This window comes from Haemorhous mexicanus, chromosome 2, assembly GCF_027477595.1.
Source record: "Haemorhous mexicanus isolate bHaeMex1 chromosome 2, bHaeMex1.pri, whole genome shotgun sequence".
NCBI classification, from domain to species: Eukaryota; Metazoa; Chordata; class Aves; order Passeriformes; family Fringillidae; genus Haemorhous; species Haemorhous mexicanus.
This window is the reverse complement of record NC_082342.1, coordinates 106,567,596-106,582,366: the sequence shown is the minus strand read 5'-3', so window position 1 is coordinate 106,582,366 and position 14,771 is coordinate 106,567,596. Positions and strand designations below refer to the sequence as shown.

Genomic DNA, 14,771 nt, shown 5'->3' with positions numbered 1-14,771 from the left:
TAAACTACCACTAACTTCCCTTCTCTCTAGAGCTCATGCCTGCACTGTTCCTGTATTACATCTCTTGTTTGACTGTGCTTAATAGGTAGATGGGCATACTGGGTCTGGCCACTGGGAGAACAGAATTATAAAAAATCTTTATTTCAGAATTTATACACAAGAATTTTAATTAGCAAGAAAACAGAGTTCTCCTGAAAGCTCTTTTATAGAAAAAAAGAGCTTTCAGGAGAACTCAGCCTGTGGCTTTGCTCCCGACTAATTCCTAGTCGGGAACAAAGCCACAGGCTGGGGTTTGGGGAGAGCTCTTTTTTATACACCCAAATTCTTGCTTGTTGAATTTGTAAAAAAAGTTTGTAAACACCCATCTTATTCCAATAATGTCTTTCAAATGTTTAGATTTTGAACAAAATTAGTGGAGAATGCTTTTCATGTCAAAAAAAGACATATAAAACAAAAAAAGACTGGAACAAAGACTGAACTGAAAACATATTTCACTGAGTCTCTTCTTTTTGAAACTTGTAATCCAGCAACTCAAACTCTGTTTCATGAGATTTAAGTTACAGCTGGCTTGCCTTTTTCTGGAATAAGACAGCACCAAGAGTTGCAGGTGAAAAATCCTATCCTAAATCTGTGTCCTTCACTCCTTTCTTGTATTGCTGATTAATGATGTTTAGAGAAAGAACATCCTCAAACTAAAAAAAAAAAAAATAAAAATAGCTTGACTCTTCCCCATTGATTACTCATGATTATTTACTTCACTTGTGGGGAGGACACTTGGCCAAAGGAACAGTAAACCCTTTAGGTGAAGGTGAGAAAGCACTACTAGCTGGACAATACCTCAAGTCAAACTGCTGCAGGATTCTATGGCAGCTGGGAAAACTGAAGTAAGGCACCAAAACTTCAAGAACCACTTGCCTTAGAGAATGTGCCATGAGACACTATAGTCCTCTCACATCATCCCAAAATCAAAAGTTTGCTCCACTGGAAGAGACCACTGACAAAGAACCACCAGAGGCAAAGCCATGTACAATTCCTCAAGTACCACTGCTACTCAGTGGGGTTCATCACTTGCTTGGGGTTCAAAATCCTACACAGTGGCTCACTGTGGATTTGCTGAGACTCAGTGTTTGACCCTTCTAGGGTGCTGCTAGTCCAACCCACCCATTACATCAGAATGAATTCAAGTAAGGCCTAGTTTTCCTTCTCAGTGCATGAGGCAACACAGGCAAAAAATGGACTCCAAAGCCAAGGCTCTGCAGGCAAAACAGTGAGAGTACAGGTAAAAAACTTCCCCTTTTATTATGACAAAAACCCAAATACATCTTTGTTTGCAACTCCTTTAATACATAGTTTTCTCCACTAAAATGTGAAATGGGGAAAAGGCTGCTGTAGACTGGGGTACTGTAGAACAAGCTAGAGTTCCAACTGAGGGATGGGTTAAAACTCCTTTGAGGCACAGACCATTACCTTTCCTTGCTCTCAAGAATAAAGGAAGCTGAACTACAGTTAAGAACTTTTCACTATTTTCTCTCTAGCCAAACAGAAACAAATCAGAAAATGGCCATTTCTTAAGGCAGCACAACCTGCAATGTTGTTGTTTGAAAAGGTGAACAGGTCTTTTTTTCTGCTGATTGTCAGGATCACAGCAGACAAAAAAATGCAAGTGACATGGCTGGACAAATGAAAATAAGTCCTACAGCACAGACAGACCCCTCAGAAGCACTACAGTCTATACCTGAACATATTAGATTCTCCAAACATGTTTTCACCTAGTAATTTAGCATGCTTTAAAATCTACTGGCTTTTAGCAATATTTAGTCATCAAAGGGCACAGAGTACTCCACTAAGAGTAGTTACCTGAGGCTCTCCAAAATGAGTAGATTTCAGTTCTGTGAATAATTATGGAGCAATTTCTTTCATCTCCTGAAATTTAAGTCTTGAATGTTATCACTAAACAAAAACCTCTCTGGGACACATTTTCAAAATTGAAAAAGTAAAACTGTATTTGTTAAATTGAATGTAGTTAATAAACCTATGAAGACTTTTGAATACTAGATGCTTATAAAAATTTGGTAAATGTAAGGAAAGGGGGAATAGGAAAGATGAATGCCTGGGAAATAGAACAGGATTGCCAAGAAACGGGCATCACTTTGCCAGAAAAACTTGGCTTTAAAAGCATACAGCAGCACAATTGAAACATTAAATACACAAATCCCCTCCCTTTCTCTACAAGCTAATCAAACAGATTTAGTCAACTACAAGCAGACATAATTCCTGCTAAATTTCCTCTGCCAACAAAACAGTTTCAGAAAATGCAGGTCAGACTAATACTATGTCTGTCAAGCTTTTCATGTCTTTCCTCCTAAATCCTCATTACTACTAGAGACAGAAAAAAATGGTTTGTATCTAAAAAGGTCAAAATTTATGCTATTTTTCCAAGTCTTTTATTTATACTTATAAATGTACATACACACTTCACTGGAAGCTTTACTGTTCTCTCCAAAACGTGAAAAATTGAGCTTAAAGGTTTTTTAATAGCAACTTTAAGATACTATTATGCACATAAGAAAACAACTGCCAACAAATTTGATTAAGATTAGCACAGGTCTGGGAACACTGGGATGACTTTACTTACAGAATTATTATTAGTTAATTATTTACCTTTTCAAAAAATATCTAGCTCAGTATTAATCAAATGTTCCAACTAAGCCTTGTTTCCCAGGAGCACTTAACATGATGCTTAAAGACTCTTAGGAGTGACCAGAAATGTTTTGATTAATCCTGTGGCTAACAGTTCCTTATTTTAAGAATATGTATATATAAATACACATGCACTGTATATTGGAATTGTATTCTAAGAGAGCATTCACATAGTTTAGATTAATGCTCTGTTTAACTTGAATGTAATGGGAAGATCACCTATCACAGGTCTCCATTTTTTTCCCTCTTCCTTTGCCCTTGAATTTGTTCATTTAGTATCTCATGAATTTGTTCATTTAGTATCTCAAAATCTGTTTACCTTGTGAGGAAGTAAAATGCTCATTTTCTGGATGAATAAAGGAGCAATAGTAAATTTTCTGGCTGAGGCCACTCATGTAACTAATACTTTTGCAATCAATGCAATGCTAACATCTCAGCACTTTATTAAAATGATTTATACAACCTCCTACAATAAATTCTTCCTAACTAGTAAAAATCTAGCACCTTCCTTTTGAGTGACTTCAGCACTGCTGGCAAAAAGGTAGCTACAAATGAAAATCAAAACACAGAATCATAGAAAGCTTTAGGTTGGAAGGGACCTTTGAAGATCATTTAATTCCAATCCCCCTCACCTGGGCAGGGACACCTTCCACTAGATCAGGATGCTCAGAGCCCCATTCAACCTGGTCTTGACACTGCCAGGGATGGGGTACCCACAGCTTCTCCAGGCAGCCTGTTCAGAGTCTCACTATCCCCGAGCAAAAAAATTTCTTCCTAAGACAGTTCTGACACAAAGGATGAAGATAATAAGGAATGTTGCATTGTGAAAGCTGTAGTGCCATTGCTATGTGATGTCCACACAAGGCTGATGGAACATTCCAGGCTAGAGGACTACCATGGAATCCTCTTCTGAAAGAAGTGGTGCAGGACCTGGAAGTACATCTTTTATAATTCATCCTAATATTTTGATCAGTTAAACACTGCTCAGCTCAAGACAGGTCAATATGTCAATGATTCATACTGACTTACTGGAAATGAACAAAAATTAATGAAAATCTGGAAGCTCTTAAAACCTTGCCTTCAAATCAAACTCAGTTTTCCACAGGCAAAGCTTACAAAAGGTGCTGAAAACATATAGTATCAGTAGAGATTTATTATGGCAGTTCTCAAAGTGTACTTACCCAAGCAAGAGTTCAGGTGAGCGGTACCATCTGGTAGCCACATATTCTGTATAGTTAGCATTGCTTCCTTCAGAGAGATTCCGAGCAAAGCCTGACAGAGAAACAGTGAGAAAGATTGTATCCCATTTCAAAAACAATACCTGTATCACCACTGATTTTGGCAGGAAGAGGTCATGTCTATTTATACAGAAGCAAATTGTTTACAACCCGTGCTGCAGAATGATGTCTCCAACAACTGCTTGTCTAGTGAACTGCAAGCTTTTATTGATACAACAGTGAAAGTCAGCATGTCTGCTTTATTGACTCCCTTACTTGTGTACTATCTCACAAGTCAGTGGGGTTTTGCTATTACTCTCTATGCTATTATGTAATCAAAACAGACTGAAAACAGTTAGCTGTCAGTAGGCCATGTCAGCTATTGAGACATTACACTACATTTCACTGAGGTGCTGTTTGCAGAAGAAGATTCTTTAGATAACTTTAGAAACATTACATATGCATATGTACTAGACTCTTCTGGTCATTGATCCTAACTAGTACTGTCTTTGATTTTTTAATCTGGTCAAAAAACAACATATTATTCTCATCTAAGGACATTCCCTCCTGGGCTTGGCAAGGAAAATGGTCATCTCCTCCAAACTATAAAATGCAGGAGTCTAGGAAAACCAGCAAAACTGTTTATATATGCACTTGGCTCACTCCACATGTTTTGGCTTCTCAACTGCTTTAGCATCATATTTACAACAAGGTTCTTCACGAATTAGGATCAGAAAGCTTGTCCAAATTAACTTCTTTATCCATATAATTTTGTTAAGAATTAAAAAAAAAATTAAAATGTATACTTATTTAAAATTGTACCAAAAATTCCCTACTGTCATAAGGTGTACAGTTATGACGACTGGATGACAGACAAGTGTCTGGAAAATCTATTTGTAGGAATACTTTGAACTTTTATTTTCATTCTCCTCCATTCATTAAAAGTCAGCCAAGCACCACAGTAATGTTACTGAATTTTTCATGTAGAAGTACTCCAGGTCAGATGTTGGTACTATTTTCAAAAAGTATCAAGTCTTTCTGTTTTCAAATAAATAATTAACAGTTAGGTGAGACAGGACAGACAGATCTCAGCAGCAAGATTCCACATGTGTCAGCTCCTCACTAAAGCTCAAAGTGAGACAAACTTTTGGGACTGAAACGCAGAAGGAGCATTTCCAAAATGCTTTCTTATTGGCATGTGGGATTAAAACACAGTTCAAAATTCCCTTCAGTGAAATCACTGTAAATCTTTCCATTATTCCATGAGCAATGAAGAAACAGTAAAAATTCCAGTGTTGCAGAAGAATAAGACATAACTTTATTTACTGACTCAGTAAGTGGTACTTAAATGCAATAGACGTTTTTCTCTATATCTGAGTTCCTCTGCAGAAGCTGCCAAAATTGCCTTTTCCATTCAACTATGTTTTGTAATGTTGTAATTTAAAAAGTTTAAAAATTGGTTTTAGTATTCTGAAAGTGTAAAGCTCAGCATGAAGAAGCCCAATTCCACTCACCCCTGTGGAATACTAATTTACTACAAAATGAAGTAAAAATCTGGATGCAGATTATTATTACTATTACCATTAGACTAGTGATCAAAGAAAAAATTATAAATTTATTAATGACATAGGTTACAGCTGTTACTTTTTGCAAGATACCTCTAACTCCAAGTGTTATTAAACTAAAAGATGGGATGAGTATGATGAGGAATGGATATTTCAAAGCTGTTCGAACGTAAGAATTCATAACTGTTCCCCTAAAGTCCAATGAACATAACTGCTGCAGAAAAGATGGAAAGGATTTGTTTTTAAACTTCTAACATGGGGATTGATTGAATTTTGAAATATTTCTATATTTAGAACTGCTTAGGCAGCCCCATTTCTGTTTCAAATTACAAGCTATCTGATTAATCGTGGCAGTGGAAAGTCTTTCATTCATGTGTTTAAAGAACAGAGGGAAGATAATCAGGAGCTACACCGAAGAAATGGGACAGTCAAAATGTAGGAAATCCCAGACTGAAAGGGGGAGGGGAAGAAAGGAAAAAAGTTGTCACATAATAGAAATTAATACACATGCTGATGTAACTCCTGAGTCTGGTAGCACATGAGCTCCTGCGCATCAGAAGAATCAACAAGTCAAAGTTTCATCCTCCTCCTTCCAGGCCAGTCGATCAGAACTTGGTCACAGACAGGAGCTATTATGTCCAGAAACCAGTAATTGTAGCTTGAAAAATCAACCCCTGACTTTACAGGCCAGGTGCAGCATGGATTTGATGTGGCAAGACAGAAGGCAAAGTTATCATCGTGAGCTTCAGTGTCACCTCTTTACTGTCGGGTGACACATTTTATAGACCCAGTAGTGCTCTGACCTTATGACACCATGCAGAAACGTGATGGACAGAACTACAGTTCAGGAAAACACATCTTTTTAAGGGAACAATTATTTCTGGTTACGATGGAGTTAGCTTATTTCTCCTTCTTCCAAATTGTGCTGAGGTATCAGGAATATAGAAATAAGAGAAGGAAGCTAGGGAGATTAGATCAACTCTAAACAGCAAGCAGGAACAGATTAGAAAATGAAGACAGAAGGAGATCTGGGTGAGAGCAACTACGAAAACAACAGCATTTGCAAAGGCATCATGCTGCAGAAAGAAACAAGCAAAATCAGAAATTTCAGGAAAGGACTTTAAACAACTCAGAACATGGCAGGAGAGTTGTCAAGGAAAAAGATGTAAGAAAAAAAAAGGAAGAGGTTGTCACTTTCTTACAGAGAAACAAGGTACATTTAAGTTAGACATAAGGTAAAGCATTCTAATCTTAATGACATGTAAGTACTTTAATAGATGCTGAGGAACACTAGGGAACCTCTATTATTCAGAATTTTAAGAATATACTAAGCAAACACCTGTCAAGAATGACACAGACATTCTTAATCCTTTCTTTGAGTAGGTGGAAAAACTAGAGGATTTCTTGAGGTCTTTTCCAGTCCCATGTTTCACGATTTCTATGCTTACACACCATACAGAAATTAAGAGGTTGCTAAAACAAGCAATTTTGAAGCCCTGGTGTTGAAAAAGCAAAACACACTAGTCAGAAAACTGATTTATTTCCAACAGTCAGATGCATCTCCTGTAATCAGCACTTTGTACTGTTCTCTTTTTCCACTTCTATTGGCAGAAATGACACCCACACAACATGTGTCCAGGCAAACACAACAACCAATCTCAATTTTATTTAGCACGGTATGTACAGAACACATGGCACAAGGATTATGAAGAATTATCTCATTAAAAATTTATGATCTTTTCTGTTCAAATTGGTTGTGTCCACTGGGTTATTGCAAAGGGATGCATTATCCTTTTCTTTGTATTTGTGATCACATGAGGAATGTGACATTGTATGTGGCACAAATGTGACAGTGTATGTGTTCCAGAACATGAATCAAGCAAGGCAGTCAGACAGTATATCATGCCATGCTACAAGGCAAATTCTTATATCCTAATCTCTGCACGTTCAGGAAACACTTGTGGTTAACACCATTCTGACATGTACTTTACAGTAATAGCTTAACCTAGTAGCAATTATGTCAATTAGTAATAACACTAAAAAATTAAAGCTGATTCCATCTCACAAGAGTTCCTCAGAATTTTAAATTCAACTAAAACTGAAAGGCCAATTAAAATTAAAACTAACCCACATGAACATTAAGAACCACAGAAACACCCTAAAAGTTTGCCTTCCCTGATATTCTGCTGATCACTCTGAGTACACTGTGACTGCACATCTTTTCCAGCAGGAGAAAGTGAACGAGGCTGGAGCACACAGCATGAGCAAGCCAACAGACCACACAGAGCACCACTGCTGGCAGAATTCACACCATCTCTATCTGGTGCAACAACTGATGTCCAAAACATGACCATACCATTTGTCTGGCTTTTTATTTTCCTGCAGTTCTGCACAGTGGATGTTGACACAAGTTCTCATGCAGAGATCTGTCAGCTGAGGTCACGTGACAACTCTAATGGCATTACTTCCAAGCAGGGACATCCTTCACCCAAAAAAAAGGAGGGAAGAAGGGAGGGAGGGCCAGGGAAGGATGTGTGGGGTGCACAGCTCCCACAAAGACCCACTCATGCTCCTTACTCCCACTGGCTGCTCCTGCTTGTGATGAGGTTAGCCAGATTGGGGCGTGCACTGTGCAGGGACAGGCACAGCCTGTGCTGGTGTTCAGCTCTGCACAGGGCAGTGGGTTGGCCCCTCAGTGGGGTTTGCTTGGCAGGGGCAGGGCAAGACCCTGATAATCAGGGTAAGGTGAGGAAGGGCAACCACAGCGGTGTAGACAGAACCTTTCTGTGCACCTTTCTGTGGGTGCCAGAAAGGCAAAGGCACCAAGGGCACCACACAAGAGTATCCTGATGTTCTGAGCTGTGCAGTACCTTACACTGAATTCAAAGAACTTACATGGACCAAATATTCTAAGGTTTTCCCTAGAATGGTTATTACTTCTGAATGTTTAAGCAAAAATGTCTAGGATTAAAAGAAATAAGCAGCACTGCAAATGACAAACACCTTTCTTGTCTTCCTTAAAAACTATTTTGATTTATTTTGTATGTGGTTCTTTATTTCATTCAAAATTGCAGGTGTTTGAAATGACAGCTTTCAAACTGTTCTCACAAAAGTGCCCTTGGGGTAACACTATGGAATTGCCTTTTATTTACCAAGCCAAACAGTAAGCTTTTCAGGGCAACAATATTTTATTCTGTGTTTATGTAGCATTTAGAATAAAAACACAGATTGTTGGAACATTCTGCCCTGTTGTCTTCTTGGATTACTCACGTGGGCAAAGTTCCCCTTGTACTTGGGTGATGATTCTTCAAAGCCTTAAAGCTGACATTAAAGAGGCACTGGTAGGTCAGGAAACATCAGAGTTAACCTAACAAGTACAGCTCTGACTCTGACCTCCAGTCATTCTGTCACTAATCACAGCTGGACATGATTCCACAGTTAAGGTAACAAAAAATCTGTAACTACACACATAACATTCCACAAAAGCCAATGGTTCAAAAAATATATAGAAAGTACAAGTTTACTTTCTCTTTACTAAACAAGTAATAATTATCTTTTCTTTTCTTTAAAAAGGTAAGTAACAGGAATCTTCCAAACTTACCAAAGTCACACAACTTCAGAACATCATTGTGGCTTATTAAGAGGTTCTCTGGCTTGATATCTGAAGTATCAGAGTGGGTGGAAAGAAAAAAAAAAAGCTATTAACTTCTCTCAATTTTGGACTTTGTCAACAAATATTATTTCATTATAACTTATTTAGAGATATTCATGCAATCATAAATGAAGCATTACAAGAGCAACTGCTGAAACAGCTTCCAGCAATTCAGTTTGTGAACAGGCAGAATTAATTTTCTGCCTTTTGAAGTCTTCTAAAGTGTTTCCCAACAAAATATGGAAAGATAAAACGTGCTTACAGATATTCCTGGGCAGAAAACCAATATCCATATTTCATATTGCAAAATAAAAGAAAGGACTGATATTCAACTACCCAGTTAACCAATAAAATATTAAGTATGCTTTGCTCAGTATTTTCAGTTATAATGACCATTTGATCACCTCTTGTAATTTCCTTAGAAAAAGTGTCTTGCCCAGTTTTAAGCCTTTTTTAAATTTCTCTATTATACACATGGTATATTTTTCAAATTACACTTTGAAAATATTTTCAGAATCATGTTGTTCTTAAATATAAAAAGCACACTATGTGAGGATTTTATTTTATTGGAAACACTAATTTAAAATGTTACTCTTGTGAAGTTACAAAGCAAAAGACAATTTTACTGAATCAGGATAAAGTACATAAAATTAGATGAAGTAATCCATCAAGATGTGTACTCTGCTTAGGGGGAAAGTAAATATACAGAGCTGAAACTCAAGGGAGCTGGGAGGAACTGCCTTAAGAAGTAAAACATGGGGGACTAAGTTTTTAGTTTTAGGTTATTTTTCTTCTAATATTCCATTATAAATTCAAAAGTAAAATGACTGAGGCCCATGAAATATTTTCAAAAAATCCTTTTGCTTAGACAATGCCTATTCCTGCAGTTACAGTTTGCTGTGCTTATCACTTCCCAAAGACAGTGGACAGCAAACTTTTTGTGTAGATGAATGTCATTTAAAAATTACCTGGAGCAGCAGACTTTAGACCCAGCCAAATTTACTCTTTTTTTTTTCTGTTGATAGAAAGCAATTGCTTATATTTATATTAAATGCAAATTACTTCAAGCCGTAACATGTTTCCCTTTAGAAAGGGCCTCATTCCACATGGAGAAGTACACACTTACCTCTATGAACAATATCATTCTTATGGCACCAATGAATTGCTTTTATTAGCTGGTAGATGTAGCTTTTCACTTTTTCTGGTGGAACTCCATTTGGCATTTCTTCTAGCAATTCAAGCATATTCTAAACATTTAAAAGACACATCATTTAAAAGAGCTAGACTCTAGCTGCTGGAAGATAACATGCTTTCAGCCTTTTGAAGCAACATATTTGGGCTAAAGAGCTCAGCTATGGAAAATCAGTAGTTTAACATTCAGGGAGAGAATTTTAATCATAAGCATCCTCTGGCTGTTTTCATTCTGGAGAAAACACTCGTGAAGACAATAATCCTAAAAGGTGAACCACAAATATACCATAAGTCCTTAAAAGACTGCCATCAAACCTCTTTCCCTGGAACACCCAAAGAGTCATTTAGTTACAAAACGTTGCTTAAACAGAAACACCAGGTCAAGGGTGAGGCCATACAAAAACTTTAGCAAATCAAAGCATTTTGTAAATATTCAACAATTGTTTAACACACTGTTCTCTTCATTAGGTTACTTCTGCCACTTTGACACTGCAGGGCCACCATGAATCACCAACTGCATGTGTATATGGATGGGTGTAAAACAACATGAGCCTCTTAGTGCAAATGAAGTAACAGACATAAAAATGCCTCACAGGGGCATAAACAGAAACCTAGGGAGTATCCTATAGCTACAGATCAGTTATAGTGGTCTTGGACATCTCGGCACTCCAGCAACTACAGCCATATCAACTAGTTTGTGGACATAAATAAGAAAGAAAATAAACTTACTGTTTATACTAGTACATTTCCTCTTTGAAAAAGAACATTTAGATTCCCATTATGTGAACAGTTGTCTCTAATTTTGCACAATTAGAAGTACAATGAAGTTTGTATGCTGATTTCTGAAATAATAATGGGCAGCAGCAGCCCACTTGAAGAGAGGAAAAAAATTCTTATTTCCTGAACACCGAAATAGGAATATTTTGGCTATATTGCCTTACACAACTCATTTAATTATGGATCTGAGCATTTGTAGATTTTTCACTAAAAGTAAATTTACCTTGTATTTTACAAACATTTTCTTTAGCTGTAAAGTAAAATTTTTGAGGTTTCTCTTGAAAGATGTTTTAATGAACAGCAGAGATTTTGATGATATTTGAAAACATTTCTAAGTTTTGCAGTTTGGGAGTAAACATTGGAACTTATGTGCTTGAGCGTGAGTTTTCTTACAAACACACTTCAGATCTGAGGGAAGGAATTTTCTGTTAAGAAACCATATTGATTTTAGTTAGATTCTTGTCTACACAGAAGGCTGTGGATCTGGATAAGTAAGTAAAGAAGTTAGTGTTGCAAATACAAAACAAAATATTAGCATCAACACAGGAAGACATAATCCTACATGAAGAAATTAACTAAGGGGATGATGAACAAAGAAGATTAGACTAAATGTGAATTTAAGTAATCTGGATTTCAGTATTGCAGAGTTAACATGTCCTGAAGGACACATACTGCTCATTACCAGTTAAACAAAAAATTAGTCTACTCCACCACATTTTATTTAGTTCATTCTACTTTTCCCTCATCCAGAGAATTCAGAAACATCCTGGTCTTCAAAGAAACTATGGGTGACACTACTTAAGATATCTGAAAATAAGAAATGTTCATTTACTTTAAAGTTTAACTGAAAAGAAAGGTGAACATTAATACAGAAATGGCATTACATGAAATGACAAACTAGACATGTTGCCTATTTTTATTACAAAATTCTTTTATTCTGATGTAAATAATGATAGATATTGCAGCCTGGTGTTTTTACTGATCTTAACCAGTTTTTTAATATATACCCCTTATCAGATCAATTAAATATCTTTGACTTATGCTGCTCTTTCAACCCACTTCTCCACATAGCTTAGTCAAGTCAACTAAAACAGAAAATTAAAGATATGTTCTAAGTTGGGGCGTGATGAAAGACATTTCATGTGTCTGGAACAATTACAATGAACATGGGTGAAACAAGCTAAGCTTTGAATGTTAGATCCAAGTAAGATCCACCACATGAGAAGTTTCTGATCTGCTGGTGAAAACCAAAACTGATTTCTGCCAAATTGTGGGCTAATATAGGTCACATCACATTATGTAGTCAAGTTATACCACAAAATAAGTTGTCAACTTGACGTAAAGGAGACACCATTTTAGGGTGAGAAATTTTTAGATGAGAGAAAATTGACTGTAGAGGACTAGCTCTCAGCTATACTGCAACACCACACTGGCAGGAAATTAAATGAAAATTTCACTCAAAAGAATAGTATCTCATGAAGGCTATAGACATATTTAAATCTACATTTTCTTTTACTCTGTGTATCTGAATATCATCACAGTGTTTCCATGAAGAAATGCTAAATGGTTAGAATTCAGAGGGAAGGTCTACCTTCATGAGGAAGGTTGCAAAAATGACAAAAGACCCATCTGTTCTAGGGTGTTTCTTCCTGGAAACAGATCAGGATGCTTGGCAGTAGTAGGCCAATCTAAGGAAATTTTGGAATAGTTTCAAACTGAGGTCAGGATTGGAGTTAATGACAGTGGTCTTTGCCAAATACCTCTAAGCAACTATTGATAGTGGCCTTGTTACAGAAATACACAAACAAATCCTATTTTTAACAGGGAAGGGTGGAGAAAGTTGAAAGAGATTCCAAGGTCAAAAGTCTATGATCTTGTTTTAAAAGACTACGTCAAGACCCATTACACAACATAACAGGACAGTTATCCAGCTTTACAATTAAACTGGATTAAAGAGTTCAGATGGAAATTTTTCTTCAAATCATATGTAGTCCAGTCTGTGTAATTTTTAACATGTTGGCGTTCACAAATGCAAGAATTTTTTAAAACAAACACCAAGACATGACATAAAAACACCAGTAATCAGTGTTGCCATCTCACAACATATTGTATTAAAATTTCTGCTGCTTGTCTTTAGAGATTAGGATAACTTAATTTTTTTTTAAAAAAAAAGCAATTTTAAAGATGTTTTTAGTAAGCTGATAATATAACTGTGGCAAGGATACTACAAACTCAACTCACTTTTTCCACATATTCAAAAACTAAGTATAATTTTCCTCTTCTTCTGAAGGCTTCCTTCAGCTCCACAATGTTCTCCTGTTTCAAAGTGCGAAGCATTTTAAGCTCTCGTAAAGTGGTTTCTTTGACTTCTTCATTTTCTAGAGTGTGAAGTAAAAGTGACAGAGTAAGCTGATTAAAAAACAAAACAAACCCTCCAAGTAAAAAGCGTTATAAAGATTTTTTTTGAACCACTGATTAAATTCTCTGGTTTTAGACACTGCAAAGAAAAAAAAATAGCTTATTTTCTAGTGTGGACTGTCTGTTTGCATACTTCTGCATTGGAAGAGAGGCAAATGATGACTGTGCTTATTATACAACCCTCACAGATTTCCCATCACTACCATAAAAGCTTTCTGTGTCTGAGAAAGTCATAAGAAACAAATTGTTTGCATTTCCATCTTTTTTTATTATGAAGGGAACCAATAGGCTTCAAAAACCATTCCTGGGTGTGTACATGCTATATCTCACAAATATACAACACACACATTAACCACAGGGAAGTTTGTCCCTAGCAGAAACACAGGAATGCAAAGCTCATCTTTGAGCAATACCAAATAAATATATTTGATTCTGAAATAATTTTATTTTCCAAAAGCCATGACAAATTTTAAGACTGAAGACCTTTAAGTTCTGCACGTTCTCCACGTGGCTTTCAAAGGAAATTCAGCAATGCCAGACCAGTGTAGCAGCCACAGGAGGCAGCTATTGATGCAACAAAGTCTTGAATCTAACTCAAAGGAGTCAAGAAATCTACCTGTTTTGTTAATTAAATTTAATTTTAACTTAGCTGATTTGACAATTTAATTGTCTGAAAGGCGTCCAAGAAAGGAGGACAGCTTCACCAATGCTTCATACACTGCTTATCATTAAGGGCTCTAAACGAAATAGGTTCTAAAGGATACCAGCAATGATATGTGAAGCAAACCTGACTATTAGGTTTTATTTTTCATTTAGTAAATTGAAATCCATTAATTCAGTAAATTTGCTCATGTACATAGAAACAGCGCACTTAATCACTTAGGACTGTTATCTACAAAAGAGTTACCAAATGGGAAATGCTTGCATAAATTCAAAACTAAATCACATTTGCAGGTTGTGTACCACAAAGACAGTTAGAGACAGAGGAAGAAGAAACAAGAAACTGTTTTCCCAAGGTAAAAGGCCAGAAGATGTTTGCAGGGGAGAGCAAATAACGCTGGTCATGCTGGTCATGCACTAATCATCATTAGAAGAGAGAGGGGGGGAAAATAAAAAATTGAAGTGCAGCAGGAGGGAAAAGGAAAACAAAATACTATAATCACAAATGTTTTGATTAAAAATATATATAATTTAGAGCAATCTAAATCTTTTCATTTTAAAACTGAGTGCTTGATGTTGGCTTGCATCAGC

The 14,771-nt window shown here is 36.5% G+C and overlaps 1 protein-coding gene across 3 annotated transcripts in view; it reads right to left on the bottom strand.

Moving 5' to 3' along the window:
• Nucleotides 1-14,771, bottom strand: part of CDKL5 (cyclin dependent kinase like 5) — a 124,787-nt gene that overhangs the window by 32,376 nt on the left and 77,640 nt on the right. For all 3 annotated transcript variants that reach the window (XM_059839842.1, XM_059839843.1, XM_059839844.1), the window contains exons 5-8: nucleotides 13,344-13,480; nucleotides 10,261-10,381; nucleotides 9,084-9,143; nucleotides 3,882-3,972 (exon numbers count right to left, since the gene is read on the bottom strand). In XM_059839842.1, the coding sequence (XP_059695825.1) occupies nucleotides 3,882-3,972; nucleotides 9,084-9,143; nucleotides 10,261-10,381; nucleotides 13,344-13,480 (409 nt within the window). The remainder of the gene's footprint in view (nucleotides 1-3,881; nucleotides 3,973-9,083; nucleotides 9,144-10,260; nucleotides 10,382-13,343; nucleotides 13,481-14,771) is intronic.